General features: G+C 38.4%; 1 protein-coding gene across 3 annotated transcripts in view; it reads right to left on the bottom strand.

The window, feature by feature from the left end:
* Nucleotides 1–6,703: 6,703 nt before the first annotated feature.
* Nucleotides 6,704–21,356, bottom strand: part of LOC100258741 (cationic amino acid transporter 4, vacuolar) — a 36,067-nt gene continuing 21,414 nt past the window's right edge. For 2 of the 3 annotated variants that reach the window (XM_010654893.3, XM_059738881.1), the window contains 8 exons: nucleotides 18,888–19,060; nucleotides 18,709–18,775; nucleotides 16,826–16,984; nucleotides 16,435–16,702; nucleotides 7,857–7,965; nucleotides 7,495–7,607; nucleotides 7,206–7,281; nucleotides 6,704–7,097 (listed from right to left, as the gene is read on the bottom strand). In XM_010654893.3, the coding sequence (XP_010653195.1) occupies nucleotides 6,935–7,097; nucleotides 7,206–7,281; nucleotides 7,495–7,607; nucleotides 7,857–7,965; nucleotides 16,435–16,702; nucleotides 16,826–16,984; nucleotides 18,709–18,775; nucleotides 18,888–19,060 (1,128 nt within the window). In that variant the 3' untranslated portion in view covers nucleotides 6,704–6,934. The remainder of the gene's footprint in view (nucleotides 7,098–7,205; nucleotides 7,282–7,494; nucleotides 7,608–7,856; nucleotides 7,966–16,434; nucleotides 16,703–16,825; nucleotides 16,985–18,708; nucleotides 18,776–18,887; nucleotides 19,061–21,356) is intronic. The other variant, XM_059738880.1, reaches the window with a different exon arrangement.

The raw sequence follows: 21,356 nt of genomic DNA, 5'->3' as shown, positions 1-21,356 counted from the left end.
AATGAGTATGGTATTAACCACAATTTTTCGGCTCCTAAAACTCCTCAACAAAATGGAGTAGTTGAAAGGAAAAATAGAACTCTTCAAGAAATGGCTAGAACCATGCTAAATGAAAACAATTTACCAAAATACTTTTGGGCCGAGGCGGTTAACACTTCTTGTTATGTTTTAAATAGAATTTTATTAAGGCCTATTCTTAAGAAAACTCCCTATGAGCTTTGGAAAAATAAGAAACCCAACATTAGCTATTTCAAAGTCTTTGGATTTAAATGCTTTATATTAAACACCAAAAACAATCTTGGAAAATTTGATGCAAAATCGGATGTTGGAATTTTTCTTGGTTACTCAACTTCAAGTAAAGCCTTTAGAGTTTTTAACAAAAGAACCATGGTTGTTGAGGAGTCCATCCATGTTATTTTTTATGAATTTAACAATTCTCTCCAAGAAAGAGAGAACTTTGATGATGATTTAGGCTTGGAGACCTCCATGGGAAAATTACAAATTGAAGATAGAAGGCAACAAGAAGAAGTTGTAGAGGATCCCAAGAAAGAAGAATCACCTTTGGCACTACCTCCTCCTCAACAAGTGCAAGGTGAATCAAGCCAAGACCTCCCTCAAGATTGGAAGTTTGTCATCAACCACCCACAAGATCAAATTATAGAATTTTCTAAATGCATGCATAGTGAGTTCGAAATGAGCATGATGGGAGAACTTAACCTCTTCCTTGGACTTCAAATCAAGCAACTAAAGGAAGGAACCTTCATCAATCAAGCAAAGTATATAAGAGATCTCCTCAAAAGGTTCAATATGGAGGAAGCTAAAACAATGAAGACTCCAATGAGTTCATCCATCAAGCTTGACATGGATGAGAAAGGTAAGTCTGTCAACTCAACTATGTATAGAGGCATGATAGGTTCTTTGCTATATTTGACCGCTAGTAGACCCGACATCATGTATAGTGTATGCTTCTGTGCTAAATTTCAATCTTGTCCTAAAAAATCTCATTTAAGTGTTGTAAAACGAATTCTTAGATGTTTAAAAGGGAAAATGGACATAGGCCTATGGTATCCTAAGGGTGATAACTTTGAATTAATTGGATACTCGAATGCCGACTTTGCCGGTTGTAAAGTTGAGAGAAAAAGCACTAGTGATGCTTGTCATTTCCTAGGACACTCACTTGTTTCATGACATAGTAAGAAGCAAAATTCGGTAGCTTTGTCTATAGCGGAAGCCGAATACATAGCAGTCGGTTTATGTTGTGCACAAATCCTTTGGATGAAACAAACACTTAGTGATTTCAATTTGATTTTTGAGCATGTTCCTATTAAATGTGATAACACTAGTGCCATAAACATTTCAAAAAATCCGGTGCAACACTCTAGGACTAAGCATATAGAGATAAGACACCATTTTCTTAGAGACCATGCACAAAAGGGTGACATTACACTTGAATTTGTAAGCACAAAAGATCAACTTACCGATATTTTTACAAAACCCCTAAGTGAAGAGCAATTTGTTGATATTAGAAGACAATTAGGGGTAATTTCTTTGTGATCAAATGATTGCTTGATGAATTCTTGATTGAATATACCTTATGATTGCATGAAATTCATATCATATGCATCATATAGAAATAATCTTAGGAAAAAGGTCAAATTTTTTACCAAAAATCAAAATTCCCTTGGCATTGGACATAAAAAATTGGGGATTTCAATTGAAAAGGGCAAGAGGAGGATCACAAGACAAGAAAATGCAAAAAATTTGGAAAAATTGACCGTTGACCAAGTGGTCGACCGGCTAAGGAACCGATCGACCGGTTCGTCGAGGTTGGGAATTTAAAAAGCCCCCCCACACTTCATTTTTCACCTGCTTTCCTCCATAGCTTGAAGCTTCTTTACATCCCTGCTTCCATAAGTCAGTTTTGGCCAGATTTCGGACCCATTGCAGGCTGTGGACTTGATTTTGGGACGCCTTGATGTTAGGGTTTTGATTTGAAACCTAGGGTTTCAGCTTTTGGGGGTGATTTCTCTCTGCACCGCGCGCCTCAAGGTTGGTTCAGCTTCATCTCCGTGCGCCTAGGGCTTCGGGTTAGAGTTTGCTCCTTCTTGTTTGATTTCATTCTCCTTTTGGACTTCTCATTCTTCTTTCCGTTCGTTGGATGGCTTCTAGGCGAGAGACGGGCACCTCCAGAGCTCAAGGCAAACGCCCTACTGAGCCATCTCAGCCTTAGCAGATGAAGGCTCGCCGAAAGGCGAGGTATGACACGACCCTCTTCAGTTCCGTCAAAGACTATCAGCGATACAAGCAAAAGTTCGCCCAGAGGAAAGTCGTCCTAGGGAGAAGTGTTAATTTCTCCCAACTTCAGCACTTCGGGTTTGAAAGACTCTTCGGACGAATGTGATGGCTGCCAATCGTGACGATTTTCGAGCCGATCTTCCCGACTCTAGTGCGGGCTTTTTATTCACGGGCGACCTATGGGCTTGGAGGACCGGTATTGTCCACAGTTAGAGGAGTTGAGATCCGATTAAGCCCAAAGAGTATCTGCCGCATTCTCGACATCCCTTCAGTTGGACTCCGAGTGTATAAGGCCAAGGCGTGGCCCACTGTGTTCAAAGGTTGTGCGGACTCGCAGATGCCCAGGAGATGGGCAAACCATTGACACACAGCCTGATCGTGCCCAGCCGAGTCCTTCACCACATGATATGCTCCATTTTATTGCCACGAGGAGGACATCGAGACGAGGTCTCCTACCTTGAGGCATTTATTGTGGACTCGATCCTTACTGAGAAACAGATTCAAGTGGGATATTTGATGATGACGCATATGATCTCCTGCGTTGAGAGCACGACACGAGTACTCCCCTACGACCACTTCTTTACCCGAGTATTCAAGGATGCTGGGGTTGACTTGAGTAGAGAGACGAACTTTGAGGCTCCTACTAGCTATGACACGTACGATGAGCAGTCCTTGGGGCGAATGAAGTTCGAGAAGGCACCCAATGGCTCTTGGATTAGGAAAGCTGAGCGACAAGCCCGATATCAGGGACAGATGCATCTCGGAGCAGAGGAGGAGGCCGAGATCAGAGAGATGGAGGATGGGTTAGACCCTTAGAAGGATTTTGAGCAGAGAAGGCCCGAGCTTGACATTCCGCCTCCACCTCAGTCAAAGGGCATTCATGTTGAGGCCACTTTCTCAAAGCCTATGATGACTGAGCCGTCTTACACAGCAAGACCATTATCTCAGCCATCATTTACCGAGCTACCATCTCAGGCACCTCACGCTCCTGATCATGCGCCTTGGATGGATGTCTCAACTCAGATCAGCTCCCTTAGGACTCGTATGGAGGAGCTTGCTTTAGTCCATGACTCTCGCTTCTATTCTATGGAAGAGCACATGGATCAGTATCAAACTGGAGTCACTTCTCGATTTGATCACTTCCAGCAGAGAGTTGAGCGCATAGAGGAGCGTATGGATCAGCAGCAGGCTACATTCAAGCATCTTCAGCAGAGCATTGATCGCATTGATAGTCGTCAGGCGAGTCATCATGAGGAGATGATGGCTTACCTTCGCTCTGTGTTTCCTCCTCCACCCCCTCAACCTTGAGACTATCTAAAGATCCCCCTTCGTTTCTTTTTTATGTTGCCAAAGGGGGATAAATATATAGGATCTAGGAGACCCTCATGCATGTCATTGTCATCATTGTCATATCTATCTTGTTTGTACATGTGAGGTTTCCATATATATATGATATGATATTTTCATGATTCATTGCTTCCTATTCAAATTTTCGTGTTTTATATTGTTTCCTATTAAAAATTGTTTTATTGATCCATGATTGGTTTGAGGGGGAGATTTTTTTTCTTTCCTAGATAACCAAGGTTTGTCATCATAAAAAATGGGGAGATTGTTAGCCCAAGGGTTCTCCTAATTGGGTTTTGATGATAACAAACCATGGTTAAGTGACTAATTTGTTTAATGGTTAAGAATCTCAGGCATAAACTCAAAAATTCATCAAATGACCAAATGGATACAAGATCGAGACGCTTGGAAGACTTGTGATCATAGGAAACTAATGTAAGATGAATGCATGAGTGCACTTAGGATTTTCACACGTTTCATGCATCTTTGAAAACTCGGTTTATTCTTTAAAACGTCGATTTCATTAAAACCCGAGTTTTTAACTAATGTACCTTAGGCAAAATGTTTTATAATTGGCTTAATAATTTATCTAAAGACCTTGCCTAAGTGTTAGAAAAGAAAGGAATTAAAAAAAAATAGGTTTTCGGGGTCAAAAAGGCTCAACCGGTCGAGGTTATGGCCAACCGGCTCAACCGGTTGTACTCGTCCGGTCGAGGGAGGCCAAAACTTTTCTCTCTCCCCCAGTAGCCTTCTCTTCTCGGTCGAGGTCCGGTTGAGGTAACAGTAACCTGTCATGCATTGAATGCTCCAATGGCTAGTGAACTAGTCGACCCCTAGCTCGATCGGACGAGGTTATCTTTTGTTGTTTTTGACTCCGAGCTTAGAAACCTATAAATTGAGAGCTCCACTTCATTTATTGATAAGAGAACACTTGCATTCAATAGCCTACCTACTTGTTCTTGATCTAAAAGATCTCATTTCTTTCATAGTGCATTAAATCACCACTTACATATCCTTTAGTGCACTCTTGTGTGTCTCCTAGCTTTGTCTTGTATTTGAGCTATCCTTAAGCTAGGTTGAGGGATCATTTCTTGTATTAATCTGAGTGTCAAAGCCTTCAAGAGGTTTGAATCTTGAAGAGATTGTGTAAGAGTCCATTAGAGCGGGAATCCAAGTGTAAGAAGATTGGAAGCTTGGTTGAAGCTTCAAGTTAGTGGAACCCTCACTCAGTTAAGAGGTTGAGGAGAGTGGATGTAGGTAAGGAAGTGTCGAACCACTATAAACCCGAGTTTGAATTTTCTAAACTCTATCTTTTTACTTTGCTTATATTGTGTTTGAATTTGTTGTGATTGAAAAGATTTTAAAAACCCAATTCACCCCCCTCAGGTGTTTTTCTTAACTAAGCATACCCTTTGTTTTCTCAAGTAGTTTAATTTAGGATTCATCGATTTAATATGGTTTTTGCGGATTTGGATCAAGTATAATCTTATTTGAGTGATGTTTGTGTTGACTTGTATAACTAAAAATGATAATAGAACTAGTTTTTTTTTTTTTGGTATTTATCCTATCGTGGGTTTAGATTGAATATAACCTTGTTTTAGTCAAATTTGTGTTTGCTTGTATAACTAAGAATGACAATAGGACTAGTTTTTCGGGTATTTACCCCACAACTAATGAAACGGGTTTAAAAGACTTGTGACGAGTTTAGATATTACTTTATTCTGCCTCGTATTGTCCCATTTAATTTAAATAAATGGGATAGAATAAATGGAGTGGGGTTGGGATCGACTGTACCCATCCCGAATCTGATATGTTGACATTATAACCTACCGATATGAATTATCATCTTATATTAATTAATGGTTTCAGATGTTTTTATGGGAGGTTCAACCAACTATTTGGCATATTTTAGTCATTTTCAATATGAGATCATATCTTATTAGGTATCGATGTGGGACAAATCTTAAATGATCATGAATTCAGCATGCATTGTGAAATATTGAAAACAAGATTCCAGCCCTTGAAAGGCATGAAAAACCGTGTGCTATGCGAGTGGCAGACATCAATGACATCATGGAATCAAGTGACGACAGTGTTATCAATCTTTTACTTGAAAACAAGATTCCAGCCCTTGAAAGGCATGAAACTTTATGCTATGCGAGTGGCAGACATCAATGACATCATGGAATCAAGTGAAGAAAAGTGTTATCAACCTTTTACCCTTTTTAATTAGCAGTGGGGCTTGCTCCTACACTTTGGGCCTGAGCTTCACTGTTTAGTATTTTCAACCTTAATTGTGGGCTTTGCTCATTTTCTTACAAAATTTCTAAGGATTAGTTTCAAAATGGCGGTTTTAACCGTCTTCTTGAAAAAAATGATTTCAGTATAAATTTATATATTATACTTAAATTTTAGAGAGGATGCATTCCCGAAGTATTCTTGAAAATAATTCTAAAAAATAGTTTTTAAAAATACATTTTTTTAGATACTTTGTAATATTTTTATGAGTTTTAATCAATTTCCGTTTTATCACTTTTTTTTTCTCTAGAATTTCCATTTTCTATTTCCAAATTTTTTATATTTTCATAAAACCTAAATATTGATATTCCACTCCAATTTTCATTTTTTCTTTGGGGTTTTACTTTCATCTAAAAACACAATGATTTTCAATATAGTTAAAATTATGTACCTGTTAGGGTATCCCAATTGGTTAGGATGAATACTGAAAAATGAGTTTTTAATAAATAACACATGGTCCTGGGTTTGAATCTTACCACTAATGATACCCTGAATTTACTCGATGTTGGTCGTTGCGGGACAATCAACACCCTGAAGTTTGGATCCCCTTGGAGTCCTAAGTGCTTGGCATGGAAGTTTTTCAGTTATATAAAAAAAAAAAGGTTAAAATTAAGTACATATGCTCTTTCAACATATATTAGCACAAGTTCTTAAGATTAATAAAAAAAAATCCGTAAGTAATAAAATAAACTGAAATTTAATTAACATATATCAAAGGTTTATAGTAACTATAAGACAACATAAAAAATAATCAAGGAAAAAAATATTTTAATTAATAATTATTATTATTATTATTATTATTATTATTCAAAAAATAATCCCAGGTGGGATATTAGACTAATGTAAAAGTGAGACATGAAACTATGAAGAACATTCCTATACAATAGAGAGAGGTTTGAGCTCATGGATGCTGCTAAATAATGAGGATTTTACATGTTTATAAACAAGAAAAAATTGATTTCAAAGATACAAAAAGAAGATGAGATGGTTACTGTGATCAAGCCACATCCTCTGATGAAGTTGCAGAGATTTCTTCAGCTTGGGTTCTGGGCTCATGAGCTGCATCTGCATCTACAAGTGAGCTGTGAGTCCGACCGTAAAATACATAAATCAATGCTCCTACTACCAGCCATACTGAAACCCGGATCCAGGTACCAGCTCTGGGAGTTCAAAGATGAGTCGCACGTCAGATTATTCAGATTAAGAGAATACTTAAGAAATTGATCTAATACACAACAGTTTGATAGGAGAGTCAAGTGGGCACTCACCCAAGGTTGATCAGTAAGTAGGTGTTTATCAGAATGCATGCAGCAGGTAAGAATGGAACAAATGGGCATACAAAGCCTGAAAACAGGTTAATAAATCATCTCAGCTCATAGCTTATTAATCAATATGCCTGCAGGTTACAGTTTATCTGGACGATTTAATGAACATAATGCGTTTTTCAAAGACATGGAAGTGCTGTTAAGCCACAGATAAACCGATTCAGATGATCTTAACTATTACTACTCAAATACCCTTTAGGCCACTCTATGGTATGACATTGAGTATACAAACCTCCAGTGTGTCCAAAGCTGTGCCTTGCATCATCTTGTTCTATACATGTGAGCACAGTCAGACCACACAACAGAAGAGCAATGCCCACTCCACACAACATGAAGCGAGGAATGCTGGTACAATCAATAAGTTGGGACAGAGTTATGAAGCATAAAATCCAAATCACTTATAAAACAAGAAACATCGTGCTACCACATATAGTTGTTGCACATTAAACTTAAAAAGAAGGTAAAAATGCACACACATAATTTGAAAATCAACATTTGTGAACATACAGGTATGATTGGAAAGTGAATATTTTGGATAGTAATTAAATTTCAACAGCTTGAGGAGTCAATACAGAAACGGAACAGTTAACATACCTCCAAAATTTTTCAGCTGAAGCTGCAGAAGTAAGGACCAGAACACCTATGCATAAGAGGGTTATACTCCAAGCAGCAATTTTTCGCCTTTTTTGTTCGTTTTGCACATCTGAATAATGAACATGCAGACAAAAAAGGAAAAGGAGAGAAAAGAAAAAAAAGGGAGTAAAATGTAATCAGTTTTAAATCCTAGAAAATAGAAGGTAGCCATTAAGTCTTAGGTGCAATTTACAAAAGTATCTAAATACTTGAGAGCATAACAATAACATAATAGATCAGAAGACATATCCTTTTTTCAACAACAAAGGTTCAGTGCATTTTGGGCATGAAGGAGGAATGCACTATCAAATAGGTCTACTTTCTACGAAACACAAGCCAAATATAAATTGTAGTGGAGGATTATAATAAGTTCTTTTGTTCTTTCTTCTGGTATATCCTGGGTCCAGCTCCACTTGATGATGTTCCTACTATGATTTATGTTGACTATTGAAATTCCTGTTTTCACACTGTTGGATACGAAATTACACATTGGCAAGTGTATCTATGATTATGCAACATATGACTCTCATAAGCAACAAGATCTATGATATGAGGTGCCACACCATCAAGAGCACCACAGTTGTTTCAGTGCCACACAACTACTATCATTATCAGTGCCACTGTTGTGGCCATTCTACCACTACTACAACTTTAACAATATAGAAGACACCTTGTATCTTCAGCATATCTTATACATTCCTATTGCAATGTAAACGGAGTAAGGGTTACCCCAATATGATAAGGTGGGCTATGAGAGCTCACTTCCCCACTTTTGCTTGTTGGCTTCCCTGCCCTCCTGTTACTCCGTCAAATAGATATCTCCAATAGTTGTTTTCATACCCCTTTAAGAGGAGGGCAGCTTAGTTATATTATCATCATAGCGACTAGTGAGATACCTCATGCACCTTCACCGAAGAGGACTAGTCGTATGACACCGAGATGCTTTATGCCTACCCAAATCTAGAGCAAAGCTCGAGGAACCCAATTAAACCTCTTTGTACACCTTTGGGATAGTTACACCTACCTGCTATAAAGGATATTGGATAGTTTGAAGTTATGGTTTAATGGTTAAAGTTGGAGGTCATGGAGGCAAAGTTGGCTAAAATACTGTTAAGCTCATTTCAGTTGGATTGGAAGAGAGAGGAACCATTCAATGGAATATGTGTATCTATTACTGTTAGATAATGTATAGTTATTTAGGTTATTTACTTTTCCTTTTTCCTTTCCTTTCCTTACTGTATTGTGGGTCCCACTAGCATGTATATATATACCCAAGTCCAATGTGTATTCTTTACAGTTTTTCAATAACAATAATTAGGGATTCTCCCTTTTTCTCTCTCTCTTCACATGGTATCAAAGCCTAGGGAGAAAAAAAAACCCTAATTATTTCCGGTTTATCCGTGAATCCATTCTGAGAAATCTTTCAGTGACCGTGTTTCATTCCGGTCACCCTTCCCATCTCCTAAAGCTTCCGATCAACCCTCACCGTCGTTGGAAAACCCTCACCGCCGGCGACTTTTCCGGCGACTTTCGGCGAATTCCTTTTCCGACACTGACCATACCACCAGGTGCGCAAGGAGGAGATCTTCAACTTTTCTCAAAGCATCGGAGGAAGAATCCCAACCACGCACCGGCCACGCGCGTCTCTTCTCCAGCGGCCTGAATCTCACGCGCCGGCACGTGAGGGCGCGTGGGGCACTTTCCGGCCACACGCTTCCACCTCCAGCCTCGCCTAACGCCGTCTAGCCACCCTCCATTTGCGCTTGTGTCATCTGAGCCCTAAAAGTGCATTTTTTGGGGTTTTTTGTCTCCGCCGGCCCTCTAAACCGCCTTTCTGGCGACCTCCGGTGACTTCCTCTCCACCCAAGCCCTGCACGTGTCTTAGGAAGTCCGCGATAAGCCGTATTAGGGTTCTCTTCGATCCAAATGTATTTCATTCACCAGATAAGTAGATATGGCTACTAAAAGTTCCACTTTTTCCTCTGTCATATTTGAATCTCCTATGATTACTTCGGAGAAATTGGTTGGTAGTGAAAATTATTTGTCTTGGTCTGCCTTTGTGGAGCTTTGGTTTATGGGTCAAGGTTATGAGGATCACCTTGTTACGCAGGAGGCGAATATCCCTGACGTTGACAAAGTACAATGGAGGAAGATAGATGCACAATTATGTAGTGTGTTATGGCAATCAGTTGATCCTAAGATTCTGCATCATCTTCGAGCCTACAAAATATGCTTTAAATTTTGGAATCAGGCGAAAGGGCTATACACGAATGATATCCAACGTCTTTATAAGGTGACTTCTTCTATTGTCAATGTCAGACAACAAGACATGGATTTATCTACTTATATTGGCCAGATTGCCTCTCTTAAGGAGGAATTCTTGATCGTGATGCCTCTTACTACTGATGTTGGGGATCAACGCATACAGATTGACAAGTTCTTCATGGTTCTTACGCTTATTGGCCTCCGTCCAGATCTCGAGACCGTCCGCGATCAGATTCTTGGCAGCTCCTCCATTCCATCCTTGGATGATGTGTTTGCTCGCCTCCTCCGTATCTCCTCCACTCAGACTTTGCCATCTGATAACACTTCAGATTCTTCTGTGTTAGTTTCTCAAACTAACTCTCGAGGAGGACGCAGTGGTAACCGAGGTAGAGGCCAACGTCCTCATTGCACCTATTGCAATAAGCTTGGCCACACTCGTGATCGGTGTTATCAGTTACATGGGCTGCCTTCCCGCACTGCCCACGTGGCCCAGTCATCTGATCCTCAGTCGCCTCAGCCTCCCAGTTCCTCCACATCTCAGGGTATTTTCCTCACTGACAGTGAGTATGACGACTATCTCCGCTATCAGGCCACCAAGTCAGCTTCTGTTGCTTCTGTTGCCCAGACTGGTAATACTTCTGCTTGTCTTACCCACACATCTTCTCTTGGACCTTGGATTCTAAATTCTGGCGCTTCTGATCACATATCGGGTAATAAGGATCTTTTCTCTTCTATTACTACTACCTCTGCCTTACCTACTGTTACTTTAGCTAATGGTTCCCAAACTATGGTTAAAGGTTTTGGTTTCGCTCATTCTCTCCCTTCCCTACCTCTCCATTATGTCCTTTATGTCCCTGAGTGTCCTTTTAATCTTATTTCCATCAGCAAAATAACTCGCACTCTTAACTGTTCTATCACTTTCTCTGATAAATTTGTGACCTTGCAGGACCGGAGTACGGGGAAGACGATTGGCATAGGACGTGAGTCTCAAGGTCTCTATCACCTCACCTCGCCTTCACCTGCAGTTTGCATTTCCACTGATGCTCCCCTCCTCATCCACAATCGTCTGGGCCACCCTAGTCTATCCAAGTTCCAGAAAATGGTCCCTAGTTTTTCATCTTTGTCGTCGCTTGCGTGTGAGTCCTGTCAGCTTGAGAAACATACTCGTGTCTCGTTCCCAAAGCGTTTGAATAATCGGGCAAAATCTTCTTTTGAACTTGTCCACACTGATGTTTGGGGTCCTTGTCGGACCGCGTCTACTTTAGGATTTCAGTATTTTGTCACTTTCATTGATGACTATTCTTGATGTACTTGGTTATTTTTAATGAAAAATCGAACTGAGTTATTCTCTATTTTCCAGAAATTTTATGTTGAAATCCAAACCTAGTTCAATATTTCTATTCGTGTGTTGCGCAGTGACAATGCCAGGGAATATTTTTCTGCACCATTTACTTCATTTATGTCCCAACATGGGATCATTCATCAGTCTTCTTGTGCTCATACTCCTCAACAAAATGGGGTAGCTGAACGTAAGAATCGACATCTTGAGTCCGCTATCCCAATCAGGATTTTCTTACCCTCAGAGGGAAAGGTCCTTCCCTTTTGGGCCGGTTGTGGGCGAGGAGGGATTCGAACCCCTGACACCGTGGTTCGTAGCCACGTGCTCTAATCCTCTGAGCTATAGGCCCCACCTCGTCTCCACTGGATTTGTTCCCGGGAGTACCCTAAAAAAAAAAAAGGAACCTTTCCTCTCCCCAGACATTTCGGGTTAAGAAGATGTGAAAGCACACTTCTCTCTATAACTATAAGAAGGGTGCGTTCCGAGGTGTGAAGTGGGAGAGAAGGGATGTCATAATTGGGGTTTTAAATAAGACGACCTTTCTTTTCATTTTTTTCTTTTTCATATTTAAAAAGTAATAAGAATGAGAGGTGTTAAGCTTTTTATCATCCTGGCGTCGAGCTATGTTTCCGCAGGACCTCCCCTATAGTATCGTCACCGCAGTTTGATCAATTAATATAAAAAGGGATTAAAGTTTTTAATTAGGTAAAAGTTAGGTTCAAAAACTTTTCAATGTATTTTATTCCATTTATAAATGCAGCACGACAAAAATAGACAGAAATATAAATGGAAGCCCCTTGGGTTCTTTATTTTATATTTTTTCAACTTCAACCAATTCTATTTCTATGGCACAACGGATACTATAGATTTGAATGAGTATATAGTATATAAAGGTATCAATCAGTACGAATTATTCTTTCTTTCGGATATTGTATGAAATAGAAATATACAATTTTTTTGACAAAATCATATATTGTTTTTCTTTTAATCGTATGCCTTCATCTGTATTACACGATCAGATTCCTCATTCCCTTCTTTTCCCTGACCAACCACTTTATTTCCTTTCTCCTCGTGTTTTTGGTTGTACTTGCTTTGTTCATATTCTCACTCCTGGACAGGACAAACTTTCTGCCAGAGCCACAAAATGCATCTTCTTGGGATATTCCAGACTTCAAAAGGGTTATCGTTGTTATTCCTCTGAGACTCATCGCTACTTTCTCTCCGCTGATGTCACTTTCTTTGAGGACTCACCGTTTTTCTCCACCTCTGAGTCTCTTCTTGTTTCTGAAGTCTTACCCCTTCCCATTATCTCCCCACCTGATGTAGTGCCTTCTCGCCCACTTCAGGTTTATCATCGTCGTCATCGTGTCGCTGTTCCTCCTTCTTTGGTCGCAGTACCTGCTGACTCACCTCCTATCTCTTCGGCTTCTCCTGCCCCGGCTCTGCCTCCTTCTGCTGACTTACCCATTGCTTTTCGGAAAGGTAATCGATCTACTCGTAATCCTCATCCCATTTACAATTTTTTGAGTTACCATCGATTATCTTCACCCTATTCTGCATTTGTTTCTGCTATATCTTCTGTTTCTCTTCCCAATAGCACCCTTGAGGCTCTTTCCCATCCAGGCTGGCGACAGGCAATGGTAGATGAAATGGCTGTTTTACACTCCAATGACACTTAGCATCTTCTTGTTTTACCCTCTGGTAAATTTACAGTTGGTTGTCGTTGGGTCTACACAGTTAAGGTTGGCCTTGATGGTCAGGTTGATCGCCTTAAGGCCCGCTTAGTTGTTAAAGGCTATACTCAGGTTTATGGTTCTGATTATGGTGACACTTTCTCTCCTGTTGCCAAGATAGCTTCTGTTCGTCTATTGCTCTCCATGGCTGCTATGCGTTCTTGGCCTCTTTATTAGTTATATATTAAAAATGCTTTCCTTCATGGAGATCTTACTGAGGAAGTTTATATGGAGCAACCAGCTGGTTTTGTTGCTCAGGGGGAGTCTGGTTTAGTGTGCAGGTTACGCCGTTCTCTATATGACTTGAAACAATCTCCTCGAGCATGGTTTAGCCGTTTTAGTTCTGTTGTTCAGGAGTTTAGCATGTTCCGCAGTACAGAAGACCATTCCGTTTTCTATCATCATAACTCTTCGGGGCAGTGTATTTATCTAGTAGTTTATGTGGACGACATCGTCATTACAGGCAGTGATCAGAATGGTATTCAGAACCTAAAGCAACACCTTTTCACCCACTTTCAGACTAAAGACTTGGGGAAACTCAAATATTTCTTAGGGATTGAGATAGCTCAATCCAGTTCCGGTGTGGTTCTTTCCCAAAGGAAGTATGCTTTAGACATCTTGGAAGAAACCGGTATGTTAGACTGTAAACCGGTAGACACTCCTATGGATCCAAATGTCAAACTTATACCAGGACAGGGGGAGCCTTTAGGAGATCCTGGGAGATATCGGCGACTTGTAGGTAAACTGAACTACCTCACCATTACTTGTCCAAACATTTCTTTTCCTGTAAGTGTTGTTAGTCAATTCCTACAGTCACCATGTGATAGCCATTGGGATGTTGTAATCCGCATTCTTCGATATATCAAAAGCACACCAAGCCAAGGTGTGTTGTACGAGAACAGAGGTCATACCCAAGTTGTTGGTTACACAGATGCAGATTGGGCTGACTCACCCACAGATAGACGTTCCACTTTCGGGTATTGTGTTTTTATTGGAGGTAACCTAATATCTTGGAAGAGTAAGAAACAAGATGTAGTGGCCAAATTTAGTGCTGAAGCCGAGTATCGAGCTATGGCTCTGGCAACATGTGAACTCATATGGCTGAAACATCTTCTTCGGGAGTTGAGATTTGGAAAGGATGAACAGATGAAGCTCATCTGTGACAACCAAGCCGCTTTGCATATTGCATCCAATCCAGTCTTCCATGAAAGGACCAAACACATTGAAGTTGACTGTCACTTCATTAGAGAGAAGATCGCATCAGGATGTGTGGCGACTAGTTTTGTCAATTCAAATGATCAACTAACAGATATTTTTACTAAATCTCTCAGAGGTCCTAGAATTAAATACATTTGTAACAAGCTTGGTGCATATAACATATATGCTCCAGCTTGAGGGGGAGTGTTAGATAATGTATAGTTATTTAGGTTATTTACTTTTCCTTTTTCCTTTCCTTTCCTTACTGTATTGTGAGTCCCACTAGCATGTATATATATACCCAAGTCCAATGTGTATTCTTTACAGTTTTTCAATAACAATAATTAGGGATTCTCCCTTTTTCTCTCTCTCTTCACAATTACCACCACATATTGTGCGACGAATCAATTAGGTACATGCATGGTAGCATATTATTAGTCCCTATACACATGGCATCACATTATTGGCCTACTTATATGTGACACTATCTGATTGGTCCGTGCTGTGGGATCTACTTATCCAAAAGATTATATAGATGGGCTTAAAGGGTAGTCATTTGAAAAGGGTATTTGCTCTCCAAAGATCATTGTAGTCCTCTTTTTCAAAATTAGCTTTACTATCTTTTTAAATTGGCATACCTCACCATTCACGTAGTCAAGTAGACTTGTACCTAGGCAGTGGGTTTGGTACCCTACTATCAAGAATATGGGATGGTTCAAGAATCTTAATTTGGTAGCTAAAGGCTCATTGAGATGAGATTGGCTTAAATGGTGCTAAGCTCCTTTTGGATGGATTTAGAGGGAGGAGGACCAATTAGCAGGACACTCGTAGCTCGTATCGCGTTTCTCTAATGGATCAATTAGTTGCACATGTGGCAGCAGGATAGTGATCCCCATACACATGACATGACATCATGGTCTAAGCACATGTGACACCATCTCATAGGTCCTTGTTATGTCAACTAGTTGGCCTATAAATAAGCTTCAAGGATGACCATATCAAACTGGAATGAAAATTTTGCTATCTAAAATATTTGCTCTCCAAAATTCACTATCATTCACTTTATAAAATACATGCATAATCTGGGGCTTCTAAATCATGAGAAGGCTTTATCAAGAAAGGAACATGCTCCTAAAAACCTTCAACGATTAAAAATCTGGATCTTGAGGGCCGTTTTTTATTTATTTTTAAATATATTTCAATTTGCTTTTATGAAAGATATATTATCGGAAGGCATTTATTATTTATTAATATTGAACAACTAATTTTCCTAAAGCTTAAAACTTGTAGAATTTGGGCCCACAAAGTATATCATTCACTCCAACTCCTCCCTCATGTGTGGTCCTATACCCACATGTGAAGAAAGACATCGGCTTACAAATAAACAAACCACAAATAACCTCCTTGGGGCATAATAAAGTGGGGAAATAAACATATGATAAGATTCAAAAACATAACCTCCCACCGGTTGAGACTTTGATATCATGTTAGACGACCAATTTTTCCAAAAGTTTAAGCTTGTAGGATTTGGGCATGCACTCTAACACCATCCCTCGTGTGTAGCCTCCTTTGGGATTACACGTGGGCTTAATAAGTTGGGGAAATAAACATACATTGATGAGGCTTGAACACTTGACCTCTCACTAAATGAGGTTCTAATATCATATTGAACAACTAATTTTCCAAATGGTTAAGCTTTTAGAAAAATTGGTTGTTCAACATGATATTAGAGCCTCGTTTGGAGGGAGGATGACTGTTCGAACCTCATCACCGTATGTTTATTTCTTCAATTTATTAGGCCCATGTGTTGCAAAAAATGGTGGCTGCATGTGAAGGAGGGTATCAGAGAGCATGACATACATTGTAGGCCCAAATCCTAAAAGCTTAAGCTTTTAGCAAAATTAGTTGTTCAACAATTAATTATTATATTTATTCAACATTTCCACACAAACAATATATCACATAAGAATCAAATGCAAGAAAGAGCATCTAACGATAGTGTTACCTTGAGCTAGTTCTTTCTTATTAAGTGGATATCCAATTAATGACTCTTCTTCGCCAAGTAAAGGTTGACGATCGTCCTCACATGAGCCAAGAAGATTCTTTGAGGTTTCAGTGCCAATATCCTGTGTATCATGATGGAATTGCGAGGTAACTGAATCAAGGGGCTCCTGAAGTGATGATACAAGTGGCACCTCTTCTGGTGGAACATATCTCAGTATCAAGACTGAAATTGCAACAGTTGTAAATGCGAGCAGGGTACCCACACTAACCTGGACAAGCAAGGTATAATTCCTCTATTATATCTTCTATTTAAAGTTCATGTTAGCATAGTAAAGCGGTGACCTTCCCATAAACATCCCTGCTCCATAATCAGTATTCAGCAGAGAACTCACCATTCCTGCCAACTGTGAAACATCCATAAAGAATGCCAGGGTTGCAGCAAAAATGCCAGTTAATATCGTGCTCTTGACTGGAACATGGGTGTGTTTATTTATGTCTGAGAAAAATGATGGTAACAGTCCATCTCTAGCCATTGCCATCAGGATTCGTGGCTGAAAAAACAAGGACAATAGAGATACACAGGCAGAATGAATTCCTATTTCAAGAAAAAGGAACAAAGAATACAGTATTCATGAATTTGCTTGCTGAAAATACATCTACAATAGAGACAAATACAAGGCAGTAGCAACAAATAAAAAAGATACATGTTCTTAAAAAATTACCTCAAGAAAAAAATATTAATGAATCCTGAATGGAAAACAATAACAATGATTTACCATGGAAATCTATAAAACCAAATGTGTTTGCCAGTAGCAGACCATATTCTGTTGCTAATTCCAAGAATGCCACTGATAAGACAAATTGATTTGTATTCTTGTTTCATATCTTCATCTTTACTCAATAACTCCCTCCTAAAGTCCAATGGATTTCCTTTGGAATTTTGTATAGGTTTTGAAGGAAAATGATAATTGCAAGATTTTCTTAATTTATGTTGCTTGATAGTAAAATATAGTAAATTATCTTATTGTATGGGCAATTTATCACATGCATTAAATAATCATATCTTCTATTTTTATTTTTATTTTTTCTGATTTTTAAACTATGTTGGTACTTCAAGAAAAACTTAAATGAGCTAGTCTGAGATCAATTCACAAGAGTGCTGATAATATTGTTCATATTTCACATTCATTTATTTATTTTTTTATAAAAAATAATTGACAAGTTTTACATAGCATGACAGGAAGCCGAGGAGTATTAAATTTAGAAGTTATATAGCCTTGCCAACAACTTATCTTTTACTTTGTACTTGTCTATCAAGCACAACTTTATCCATCTAAGAGTGTGATTTCTACAATTTTATTTGAATGTTAGATGTTAAAGTATAACATACATGGTGGGTCCAAATCTTAACAGTTTAAACTTTTGGGAAAATTGGTTATTCAACATTGGTATCTATTGTGTGATTGATCTTTCTGATTCCATTGATCAAACTGTTTTAACTTTACACTTTGGAGATCTAGTTGAATTTCTCAAGCTTCTTTGTACATTGTTGTGTAATTGTTTTTTTCCACATTATTGTATCACCACATAATTGACTTATCATAGCACAATGTATTATGTTTACTATATACATGAACGCATCTTTACATGAATTATGTTCACTATATACATGAACACATCTTTCCATTTTAATGGTCTACTTTATATTTCACACGCATTTCTTAACTTTTTTTTTTTTATGCTTTCATGAATCTTTCTTGTGTTTCTTTGTTACCAAAGTACCTTGAAATGGTCCCTTTCTTGAAAGATAAAGGAACTCTGAAAGTCATAAAAATAAATAAATAAATATCAGTTAAACCGAATTGCAAAGACAATTTAAAGGGTACTTAGTATTATAGAGGGATGGAGGGAGGGGGAGGGGGGGTAGGGGGGTGGAGGAAGAGAGAGTTAAGGAAGTAGTCTGTGCTAATTTGACAATGGTATAAAGTTTCTTGCAGAACCCTCAACAAGTACCAACACGATTTGCTGCCTCACTGAACTTCTCATGTATCATGACAATTTTCCATAGGGTCCCAGACAAAACAGAAGACAGATTTTAACTAAGTCCACCAATAGCAAACAGTTACTGAAAAATTTTGGAATTTGAACTGTAAAGCTTCAGGCCTTCCATGAGGGAAGTTCATAGAAACTTAGAACTACATTGATAAAGTACCACAGTCAAGTGGTTGACAACTAAGCTAAATCACAAAATGAAAGCACACATCTGTTTACGTACCTGAGGAAGAATTGAACCCATCAAAGTTGCAACAAGAGCAGTAACTGCTCCTGTTGTTACTGTGTACCTACAATTAGAAAGAAGTAAAGTTGGGTTGAAAACAAATCATTTCAACTAAAAGGCCCTGAGAACTACAGAATAGTCTAGCGCACAAGTTATGAGCAAAATATTTTGCTTACGCTGCCCATTTCATTCCATAGCTAGAAAACGCTGAGGAGATAGGGGTGTCTGCATTCAATTCGTAGAAAGGTACCAAGCCAACAATAACAACAGATACAAGCATGTATAAAATGCAACATATGGCCAATGCAAGGCCTATGCCAAGTGGCAAATCTTTTTGAGGATTCTTTACCTGCATGAAAATAAAAATAAAAAATAAAACATGATGGTAAGGCATAAAAGTTCTAAAAGAGTAGTCCAGCAACTCAAGTATGTAGGACATTTTATCACATGACATATAAGAGTTAGGTGACCTAGGCAAACCACATAGACATACACATGCGGATGCACACACACACACAGAGGATTCTAATGTTGGAACAAATTCTTGGCATGATAACAGAGATTTTCTGAGACTCTGACTGCAAACAAATCCTTTGCATGATACCATAAAACGAGTGACTCAAGGCATGAAATTTCCTAGAGAAATTCATACTGTCAGCAATTTTTTTTTTCTTTGAACCTCAGTTAAGCCATTAACTGAATGAGAAAAAAAAATATTTTAAAATTAATTATTATATAATTAGTCTTCCAGAAATTGAACTGCAGATAAGATCAGAAAAGTGTTCTACGCAGTGTCCAATCAGTTCAACTGTGCCTCTACCTGGAGAGTTCATGATAGAAAGTAGGTCAATCATAAACTTAGGAGCATCCCATCTGTGGATGTTTTTATTATCTTTTATTCCTTCTATTCATCATTAATTCAGTTTAAGTTTGATTTCAAATTAGGTTAATTGTTTTTGACAATAATTAATCCATTTAAGACAAGCAATTGAATAGGTAAACCCTGATTCTCTATGGGATCAACCAAACTGCTATTACTATAGCAGTTTGTTTCTTTTTGGATTTGTTATTGGTTTGAGAAACAACAGTGCACCAACTCTCAACTGGCCAATTCCGACTCACCTATACCTTCCATTTCAAAGTCCGATAGTGAAATTGAAGAGAAAGTTGACCCTTTAGTCACCCCCACTACTATAGGTTCACTCAAGGCGGAAACTACCCATACTTGAACCCATGCGAGTCCAAGAATCCAATCATGTAACAGGTACTAAAACTTCAACCTTACCTTCATTGTCATCATCTACACCATCTCTAATTGTTGAAGATTTACTCTCACCCATTGCCCTTAAGAAAAGAACTAGAAAGTGTACCCAACATCCTATCTCTAATTTTTTTCATTTGATGAACTGTCACCATCACACTGAGCCTTCTTCACACAACTAAATCCCATTGAAATCCCATAAACAGTCCAAGAGGCACTTAGGCTACATTTGGTTTCCGAAAAGTAGTAAGGAAAGAAAAAAAATGCTAAAGAAAATGATTTTCTCATATTTGGTTTCGCTATGAAAAATAAAAAAGGAAATCAAATATGATTAAAATTAGTTTAAAATTTATATATTTTAAAATTATTTAATCTTTATACAATAGAGGGAAATAAGTAAAATGAGTCCAAAGAAGTATATAAAAATAATTTATTGACTTTAAACCTATTTTTTATTTTCTTTCCTTCTACGTTTCCTCTCTATTTTCTTTCCTTCACTATTTCCCTCAAATTTTTTGAGAACCAAACATAACTTTAGGGATGAGAATTGGAGAAAAGCCATGAGTGAAGAAATGAAAACTTAAGAAAAAAAGCAAAACATGGGAGATTGTGTAACTTCCTAAAGAAAACTAATGAGATGTAAATGAGTCTTTACTATAAAGTATAGGGCTTATAGGGCTTTAGAAAGGTATAAGGCTAGATTGGTTGCCAAGGGCAATGCCCAAACTTATCAAGTGTGTGGGTTTTTAGCTAGGTTGGCAATTCTGGACAAAAATTCCTAAGTGTCTCCTAACTCAATTTTTCCAATCCTTCTACCAACTACTTGGCTAATGGAGATCAATTCGTTGAATTTGTCAAAAGACCAAGGTTTGTAGTTGAGGTTGGAGTTGGATGAATTTGAATCAACCATTGTATTTAAATGTTGTTTTTTTTCTTGAAGTTTTTTTTATGGAGTTAGGAAGGTTTAGGAAGCATTTTTTTTTTTTAAGTATTCAAAATACCCTATTCTAGAATCGATCCAACTTTAGGTTGGATCAATCCAACTTACACCTCTTTGATGAAATCTCATCTTTTGGATCAAGGACTTCCTTCATTTAAAAACCCAAACCTTGCTTCCTGTGCTGTAGAGAGAGACACACAACGCAACCATTCCCTTTGGTTCTCCTCTCCTTTCCTATTTTGGGGTGTTTGATTGCCAAGAAAATCCAACTTTCCTATTGTTTTCCAACCTGTTTTCAATAGATTTTCTTGAGAAAAAAATGGGTTGATTCCTTCCTTCATTCATCTCTCAATTTCTAATCCATTTGGGTTTGGGTAAAAACTCAATTTCTTTTTGTGTGGATTCAAGAAGAGGTCGAGATTGAGCTTGGTGTGGACTCCAAGT

The sequence above is a fragment of the Vitis vinifera genome, chromosome 8 (assembly GCF_030704535.1).
Source record: "Vitis vinifera cultivar Pinot Noir 40024 chromosome 8, ASM3070453v1".
In the NCBI taxonomy this organism is placed as follows: Eukaryota; Viridiplantae; Streptophyta; class Magnoliopsida; order Vitales; family Vitaceae; genus Vitis; species Vitis vinifera.
This window is presented reverse-complemented; position numbering and strand designations above follow the sequence as displayed.